General features: G+C 30.4%; 1 protein-coding gene across 1 annotated transcript; it reads left to right on the forward strand.

Moving 5' to 3' along the window:
- The first annotated feature begins 8250 nt into the window (after window positions 1–8250).
- Window positions 8251–9709, forward strand: LOC103503094 (uncharacterized). The gene is made up of 2 exons (XM_008467257.3): window positions 8251–8877; window positions 9584–9709. Exons 1-2 carry the CDS (start codon window positions 8251–8253, stop codon window positions 9707–9709), a joined length of 753 nt encoding a protein of 250 aa, XP_008465479.2.
- Window positions 9710–10554: the final 845 nt, after the last annotated feature.

Below are 10554 nucleotides of genomic sequence, written 5' to 3' on the forward strand. Positions count from 1 at the left end.
TAATCAAAACGATATCTGTTTGAAATGCAAACGATCGTTTCATTACTAAACGATCGTCTAGTTTATCTAAACGATCTAGTTATACGTTTTACGAGATGGTAATATATATGTTAAACGATCGTGTATTTATTTCAAACGATCTTTGAGTACGTTAACCGATCTCTTTATTACAAGTAAACTATAAATGATTAGGTTGTTAGTCTTAAACTATCTTGTTGTACTCTATAAACGATCATACTTAGTTGACTTTCTTCCCTATCTGCTGGGATCCCTTTCTTTTCACTCTGACTCAGACCCTATCGACCCTACCGATATGGACTATTTTCCCAGTTTGCCATCCTGAATCCAGGACTAGAAAGCCTAGGCTTTCTCTTATGGGTTGACTTGTCAAAAAACAATGGCGGCTTAGTTCATAGGTGGTCAGTAAATCCAAAAGATCTTCAAAGCGTAATCGATCTTCAAAATTACAAATTTGATCTAACAATCGATTAATAACAACCAAATGATAAAGTTAATTATTATAAATGATCATTTACAACATACAAGCGATAATGTTAACTCTTTTAAACGACCGTTTGAGAACATCTAATAGCTAACGTTAATTATATTAAATGATCATTTTACAACATCTAAGCGATCTCATAGTTAATGCAAAACGATAAAATGTAAATGTTTAACAGGCATAAAACAGATGAATTCTAAAAAGTTCTTATACATTGATTGTAAACATTATTACATGTTTTCATTTTATGTAAATTTTACAGAACATGTTCATGCACATAACGTGGTGAAAATAGAAAAATGTTTAATACAATTGTATCCCCATCCATCATTACTTTTACAAAGATTTGTCCTCAACCACATGCTTCGTAAGTTTTCATTAATTGCAATAAACATTTTGGCATTCTTTCCCTTCTCAAAAAATTCAAATACTTAAAAAAGAAGGTCTTCGTCGATGTTTGGTGATGGCTGCACAACTTCAATGGGTTATGCACTTGACCAAGTTAGTGCACAACCTTGCCAAAATCATACACCAAATACCGAGGATATCTTCCTTTGTGAATCTCGTCATCTTCCAACTTGGGCCGGAAGAGGTCTCAGAATCTAGAAAGTTGTTAAGAGCATACCATAGTCTTTTGTAGACATTTTTGGAAGCACCTTACACGTCGTTTCCTTTTTTTTTCTTGATCTTACCGTTCTTTGTCCAAATAGCAACATCTTGAATTTCAGCATTTGGACCTTTATTTTGTTCAGAATGAAGAAAAGTTTGAGAGTAAAACTTTGAGGCGAAAAGTTGAGAATCTAATTGCTTATGAGAATGGTTTTAAAGAATGATGAAAATGAATGAATGGAAAAGGAAGCATTTTTTTGCGTTATACTTTTTGATAGGTTAATAAATGCAAATTGATAATTTACAAATAGCAACATCTAATGATTTTTAATGAATGAGGAATAGTTTGACAGGAAAAGTTTGAGACAAAAATTTTGAATCTAAAAGTTAAGAAACTTAAGATCTAATGGTTTGTGAGAAGGGTTTTATAGGAAGATGAATATGAAGGGACGGAAAATGAAGCGTCTTTTTCACATTGGACTCGCTGACAGGTTAATAAATGTGAAGTGATTATTGACAAAACACGTTTTGACCATTTTTACCCACAAACCATAAAACTCTACACATGGTCGCCATGATCGTACTAGTTTATCTAAACATCCGGTTATACGATTTACGTGATGGTAATATGTGCTAAACGATTTACGATTTTGATTATTTACAACACGCGTATTGACCATTTTCAGCCACAAACTCTAAATTTTACACACGGCCGCCATGTGGCCTTAATTCCCTAATTTTATAACTGAAATCACATTCATTAATTACATGGTAGACGTAAACGATCACTAGTTTTTAACCAAAAGTATTGTTGTATATTCATTAATTACATGTTATACGTAAATCGATGTTGTTATATATTTTACATGTAAACAATGTTGTAATACATTTTACACGATCGCAAAAGGATATAATGTTAAATGATCATGTTGTACAATTAGACGTGTAGGATATTATTTACAAGATGTTGTTATACATTTTACATATCAACGATCCTGCTATACAAGTTATGCGATCATGAATGATATTATTTAAACGACTGTGTAGTTATACGTTTAAAAGATAGTGTTGTAGAATGTAAACGATCGTGGTAATAAATGCAATTGACTCTGTTATAGTTTTACAGAATAGTGTAGGATATAAAGAGTGAAATGGAGTACAAATTACTCGAGTATAAAATAAAGAAATTTTCAAAAGGTAAATTTAAAGATTTGAAGCTTTACAAACACTATAATCATCACTAAAATATTGAGAAACTTTTAGGTCAAATGATGAAGTGGAATTAATGTATTCTTGAGTTGATATTCTTCTTTCATTTTTCTTGCTGTTTTCTTCTTGTGTTGAGATTTGGTTGTCTCTATATCATTTTTGAAACTTTTTTCTTTTTTTGCTCACCACCATTATTTTTCTTTTGCTTTTCTTTAATTTTTCTTTTGTTTCCTTCTGTTTCTAGTTCTTGTGTTGCATGTTCTTTATTGCTATTAGTGTCAATTTCTTCTTCAGTTTTCTTATTATATATCAACATCATCATCTTTAATCAACTTTTGTTTTCCATTTGCTGTATCTTTTTTATTTTCTTCCCTTTGTTTGTCATCATGTTTGTCATCTTGTTTTTCTATTTTTTTCTTCAATGATTACAATATTTTCCAATTGAATCTGACTTTGTTTTGTTTTTTCTTCATGCCTCCTATTTTCAGCTTCTTCTTATTTTTCTCCATCTTCAACTTCAATTGTCTAAATGTAAAAAGATAATGTGCTGTCAAAATGATTGAGCAAGAAAATGTAGACCACTGTGCAATATAAAGATTGTTTAAATATGTATACATGATGGTGTAAAATGTATAAACGATCATATAGCATAAATACACGATCGTGAAATATATAAATGATCGTGTAAAATATATAAACGATCATTTAACATAAATAAACGTTCGTTTAACATAAATTTTTTCTTTGACAATCGTGTGAAATATATAAACAATCTTGTAAAATATATAAATGATCGTTTAACATAAATAAACGATTGTAAAACCAGTTGTATATTAAATAAATTAAACTGTGTCAACACTTATGTTTTTGGTGTTTCTAAATTTATGATTTTGTTGTTCTCTTCTTCTTCTTCATCTATCTACAAATACAATAAGTAAGAATGTTCAGAAGACATCATAAAGAAAACTATCTCTTACTATCACATCTAGTAAGAGATAGACTCGTATCTTTGTCTATATGATATAAATTATATTTATTGTTTGGAAAAGAATTAAACCTGCATCAATATTTGTGTTTTAGGTGTTTCTAAATCTGTAGTTGCTATTGTTTCCAAACTATTTTGTGTTTCCAAAATGACAATTTCCTGTATAGAGAAAGAAACAACATAATTGTCTTTTATTTGGAAATTAAGCAGCATTAAACAAAACAAAGGAGTACATAATGAATAAGGCACTAACCGTAGAGTGATATATTGTTGCATACTTCACCATTGTATTAATTTCTTCATCTTCATCAAGAAGGCCAAGGCTACAAGTAGGTGGTCTATTTTTCTCCATGACTTTTGTATATGCACTTTCTTTCTCATTATGTTGTTGTTGAAGTTTGACTGATGGTGGTGGAACATTAAAGCTTCTCATAACCATTGTCAACACATGCTTTTTATTTCTTTTATTTATTGTCTTAATAATATTTGTTATGCTTCTAATTTTTCTTGATTTTTTCTGATTTCTCTTATTTCATTTTAGATTTTGTTTTTTCCATTTTTTTCTCTTTTTTTTTCTATTGCTCTGCCTTTTCTTTTCTTTCCTACTTCTTAATATCTTTAAAATATTTCAAAATTGTTTGAGACTCTTCTTCTGTTGAGTCTAGTGGAGTCATAGAGAACTACAAATAAAATGATATTAGATTATTAGTGAAAAAGTAGCAAATGTATTGATAAACAGTAATAGATTTATATCATCATCTATTCAAGATAGACATAGATAGAAATCTTTCATTGTCTATCTAGATAGACATATATAAAGCATTCTCTAAATTTAAGTACATTCTCAAATTAAAAAATGTTGATGTTTAGAGTCCTCCAGTCACTTATTTCCAAACATTCCCATGTCACAATTGTTGGCCCTTCAATTGCAAGCTTTCTTCCAAACCCAACATCTAAATTGGAAAATCTTGGTATTGTCTCAAAACCCCAATAGACTAAAGCTAGGGGAAATCCTTGAAGGTATACAACATCCTTATTACTGTATGATGCTTTTTGCAAGAATTGATATGTTAGGATGTATGATAACCTTCCCCATGGATAGTCTTTGAAGGTTTCTTCATGATCCAATATGTCTAGATGTTGGAGATTTATGTGGTTGAGTTGTTGCTTGGGAATTAAAATCACTTCTAAGATATAGAGGTTAACTAGTTTTTCTTTCAATGAGCCTCCCTCGTTGCGTAACACTTTGAAAGTTCTTTCTATACCTCTTCTTGTTATAAAGTCGTCATGACGGAAAATGACATTTTTCCGACCATTTTCTTTTCTTTCTCCTAGATTTAACTCTGGAAATTTGTGAGCTTTTAGTCCATTCATGAAACAAAATTCTTTCAGCCCAAATTCTGCTATATATCCATTGAAGTTAAAAGTAAGGACATTAGTTTTTTTTTTTTTTTTTTTTTTTGTATGACATTTGCTTTCTTAATAGAAAATTTATGAATTGTGTTGGTATTTTGGCCATTTTAATGTTAAGGAATTGGCCAAAATGATTTTTTGTTAAAACTCGAGAAAGAATTATTTGGTCTATTTTCGACTTGATCTGATTCAATGTTTCTAAACTGTAGTATATTGTAATTCTAAGAATTTTTTGTTCATCTTCCATAATAATGTCATTTGGATAGTGTTTCACCTGTTGAAAGTGATAATAAATAGTATGTTTCAAACAAGGACTAGTTTTAACAAATTTACAAATACAAAACGCTATTTATAAAAAGATACACAAATATACAATGCTATACATACAGATATTCAAATTCTAGTTTGTTATCTTTATTTCTTTTTCTTTCTTAATTTTTCTTTCTTCCGTCTTTACTTTAAACTTTATTGATTTGTTACATTATGCTTATTGCTTCTTGCTCACCATCTATTTGTAAAAAATAAATTAATATAAATTATTTAATGAAATGTATACAATGAGTATAGAGTCAGACGTCTTTTGTATACGAGATAGATCGTGATAGATACAGATAGATCGAAATGAATATATATACATACCTCTTTATATGCCAGATAGATCGTGATAGATATATATAGATGATGCAAATAGATCGAAATGAATATAGATTTAGACCTCTTTGTATGCGAGACAGAGCGTGATAGATCGAGATAGTTCTGTTGAAGTAGTTACGAGGATATAAACGGTTGACGAGGAGAATGATTGACGAAAAAGTAGTGAAGAAGATAAAGGATTGTAAAAAAGATGAAAAGTCTGAGCAAATTCTTTAACCTTTTTATAGTCCGTTGATTTTGATGGTAGTTTTGTAATTATGAGTTATTGGAGCTAGTTTCTATAAATGATCGTTTATACTTACATATGGGATTGTTGAAGCTACTCTACATGATCGTCTATATCTAAACTTTTTCGCCCCATCTTTTTCTGTCTATTACTTTATTTTTTATATATATGGTTATGTACATGATCGTGTATGATGATCGTTTTCAATCGTTTATACTTTCATACTTGATCAGAAGCACATATAAAATAATCTTTAAAGATAGTCTACACGATCGTTTATATCTAAAGTCTTTCGTTATCCTTTAGCGTTTATTTTTTATCGTTTATATATTTGTTAGTTTACAAGATCGTGTATCAATTATATATTATTTTACATAATAGCGTCTAATAATCGTTTAATAACACTAATCGGATGCACTCAGACGATTAATTGCACGTTTATTGGGATAGTTTTGGTATTTCGCATTGTGGGCCTATGAACTTTTTTAGTTTCTTAAATTGTTAAATAATTTGTCACTTCGTTATATTTGTAAAACGACCCCTTTTAAATATTTAAAAATCATTTTTAAAAGTTTGTAACCAAACAAAATTTAATATATTACTAATTAGAAATCAACTTAATTTTTTTTTCCTAAAATCACCTCTATCAATCAGCCTGAAGACTCACTTGCTATCAACTTACCATTAAAACTCTCGAATTACGTCCTTAATCCGTCGAAGTCAGCTCACTATCAAATTGCAAACAGCAAAATTTGAAAATTATTTTGAACTCCATTTTTTCATTTAAAAAAGAATTAATTAATTAATTAATTAATTGCATGGACATCTTTTCATTATAGCGTTAAAAGACCCTAATGTATAACCGCCTCCCTTCACAAGTTTCCTTCCCCATTTCTTTATTGCTGCATTACACTCTCTCAATCTCCCGGTGACCTTGGCCGCCGTCCCTGTCATTCTTCTCTCGGTAACTCTAACGTACGCTTAAGCAACTTCCATTCTCTTCATAAATCCTTAGCGTTGCTTTTGAAATTAATTTATTACTCACAGTTCCCTAGAGTCAGTTGTTCGGTCTTTCATGTTCATCTCATATTCACCGTTTGGTTCATGAACAAATGGAACCAAAACCGTTCGGTTCTACCGTACTTGCTAAGCCTCAAACGGAGTTGAATTGAACCAATTTATGTTTCTTTCATCAATGATCAATACTATCCCGAAGTTGCATATATATATTCATTGCTTCATTTCTAGTGTAACTATTAAGTTAGTTGTTGTTCTTAAATTAGTAAAAGTGAGCTTCTGTCTGTTCATGGTGTAGCTATTTAGCAGCAGAATAATTCTCTTCATTTTGGATGACTGTGTGATGGTTTTCTAATTATGCTGAGATTAAAGTTACACATTTAGTCTAAAAAAACTTCCAATCTTGTATTTAAAATGTCATTCATTATTTGATAGATTCTTGAATTTGGTCTAATATAGGATTTTGAACTTTCAATTTGGTGTCTACCATTAACCGAGTGTTGTGATAAGTGATAAAAGCCCATGAGATCACTTGAACTGACCTCTGTCAAATTGCCATAGATTGCAATTCTACGTCTGAATTTCTTGTTTATTCATCATTGCATTCTTTTTCCTTTTGGTTCAACCAAAACTTTTGTCTCTTGATGTGAAGTTGCAAGACTTTAGGAGTAGATCATGGACAATTAGAGGTATATGTATTAATTAACAAGATGAAACTAGGATCCCGTTTCCCTTAGCGAGATAATTCAATTCTTTAAGTTTAAGGGTAGGGACTACTTTTTGCTTCACTTAACAGAATATTTAATTAATAAGTCAGTAGAGAGATGGAACATCAATTTCGCTTAACAGAAGAAGACATTCCTCATAATCCCTCTCTCCTCTGGCCTTGTCACTTGAAACCAAGCTGCCCAAACTAATGCTAAGTAGGCAACTTTTAGGGAGTAGATAGGAATCAAAGCCAACTACCCTTACCTCAACACCAATAGAATTGCTGCAATTAACTTGAGAAGCGTCTAGAACCCTTTTCTTCAGTTTATATTATTTATACTTGACTGATGAACTCTATATTGCCTGGGTACTTTAAACTTTAGGTGAAATCCTCTAGTTTACTATCACTGAAAAAGAAAAGCTGGCTCTGCAATCCATGATTTTAGGCAAGTATGAATTATTTGATTTGTGATGAACAAGTTTTATTCAGTATATAGGAATCAAACTGAAAATTTGAAGAGTGAATTTTTTGCTGAGAGGGTTGCCAATAAATAATTTATAAGGTAAAGACACATATGACATATATACCCAATAAAACTTGCGGAAAACAAGATTTGGAGATGACAATTAGGGTTGTTGTTTCCATTATTATATTATTTCAAGACCATAATGAACTTATGATAAGATCATTTATTTATAACGGAATGGTATAAAAAGTTCATTGATCTCACTGAACAAAAAACAACATAGGATTATTTATGGCTATACAAACCATTGAGGATATAGTTCTAGATCTAGGCTAAGATGAGATGACCTACTAATTTACCTTTTATCTTTCATTGCATTTTAGTATGTTTATTGGTATGGTTGATATTTATTAAAGGGATTAAAACTTGGGTTGCCCCATTTTGAAGGTCGACAACAATAATGGAACAAACCGATGTGACATTGAAGCTTCTGATTGACAAGAAAACAGAAAGAGTTCTTTATGGTGAAGCAGACAAGAAGTTCATAGACTTCCTTGTCAATGTACTTTCCCTCCCACTTGGGGGCGTAATTAGGCTGTTGAAAAAGGATGGCATGGTGGGGTGTTTGGGAAATCTGTACGAGAGTGTAGAAACGTTGAACAAGTCCTATTTGCAGCCAAATCAAAGCAGAGATACAGTCCTAAAACCAAAAATCTTATTCAATTCTTTCACCAAACTTTTGCCTAATGTTCATGTCCCTGCTGCAGCAACACCGCCTGCTATATTTTATTGCAATGGTAGTACATATAGCAGCTGCCGTGCTTACGTTTCTTACAGTTCTAGTGCAGTTTGTCCGAAGTGTGACAAAAAGTTGAGTCAAAGCTGTACATATGTAACGCCTCCAAAAGCAGAAAATCAGCCAGCTTCTGGTGGGGGATTTGTTAAGGATTTGGCCACTTACATAGTCATGGATGACCTTACTGTCAAGCATATTTCTGACTTCTCCATTACAACTCTTTTGAAGAAGTTCAATATCAAAGATGTGGATTCTTTGGAGGAGAAAGTCATCACTTTGGATGTTGATGAGGTAATTTATATATATCAAAACCTTTTCATTTGGTTGATTATTTTAGGGTAATGTTGACGAATTTCATCTATGTGGTTTTGGGCAGAGTTTCTATTTTGTTGCTATTTTTTCCCTCTGAAGTTATATTCAAAAGTTTCAATTTTTCTCTTTCAGTTTAGTCAAACTTCCCAAATCTTTAGTATTATTTATCATAATGACAATTTATATTTTTTTAGTTTGGAGTTGAAGTTGATTATTATAGTTTATGGATTATTAAAATTGTGCTGGAGGTGCATTTTAGTCTAGTATGATATAGTAAACACTAACATTAAAGAAAAGAGAGTACGGGAAGGAGATAATAAATAGGTAAGGATTTGAAATAGTACAATAGTCGGTTATAAGTTATAATAGTTGAACACCTCCCTAGAGTTTAGGGGTAAGTGGAAAAAACTAAATGTAGGTTATGCAATGTCTAGGAACAATTTAATAAAACTACAAAGACCAAGTTAAAAACGTTTAAACCTACAAGGACCAGAGACTACTAAAGTTGAAGTCCAAATCATGGTGACTAATTAGTTATATCGAAAACTCTAAATTATAGAGATGAAATTGATTTTTTTTTTTTTTTTTCAAATGATGGACCAAATATGTAGTTCAACTGCGTTATTTCATGTCTTTTTGAATCCATGTTGAAAAATTTGACGAATAAGGTTAGTTTTTGTTACAGGGTGTGGAATTGCTAGAGGCTTCTTTGCAGTCGAAGACAGTGCTAACAAATGCGTTTCTGAAAAGACGACGACCACACATTGACAGTGATGTTAAGCTTTCTGAATCTCTTAACCCTTCTGTTTAATTGAGGGTTTGTAGGGTTTTGAATCAGTCAAATCAACTTTTCTGTTTGGTAAATACTTCATTTTGTTGGTTTTTTTTTAAAGCTAACCAGATTAATTAGATTAGACAACAATTATGTATTCCACAAGACGAGAACTCATATCGTGTTGCTTTTGGTCTACAATCAATTTCTTCAGAGAATTTTGAGTTGGAAGCCCTATCCCTACGGATTAATATATAGTTATGGACAAATCTTGACTTTGGAAGCTCTATATTTTCATTATTTTAAGTTTTTAACTTAGGAAGTTTTCCACCATTTTTTGGATTATATTTATTTTTTCAAAATTGTCTTAAATTTTGATTAATTATAATATTTGATTCTGTAAAATAGAATATTTATGAATATATGTATAGGGTCTCGAACTAAGACATAATTAAAAGAAATGAACGAATGAATAACTCAAAAAACAAAGAATAGGTATAAAATTTTAGGTTAAATTATAAATTAAAAGAAATTGGTGAAGATTTAATTCTAGATAAGGGTATAAGTGGAATAAAGATAAAATAAATAATCGATATAATTACAATAGTTACTATAAATAATGATTGAGAAAAATTCTACATTATATAATATAAATCTTAGTCTTAATTTTCAAAGAATAAAATTTAAAGTATATTAAAATTATAAAATTTAATTTTTATTAGGAAATAAATCAATCTTCTCAAATCTCCCTCCATAATTTAAACCCATAATTGTAAATTAAATTGTAATCAATAATTCCATAATTTAAGCTCATAATTGTAAATTAAATTGTAATCAATTGTCATTCTTTTCTACCATATTTACCTCATTGTAATTATATAAAT

Source organism: Cucumis melo, chromosome 10, assembly GCF_025177605.1.
Source record: "Cucumis melo cultivar AY chromosome 10, USDA_Cmelo_AY_1.0, whole genome shotgun sequence".
NCBI lineage: Eukaryota > Viridiplantae > Streptophyta > Magnoliopsida > Cucurbitales > Cucurbitaceae > Cucumis > Cucumis melo.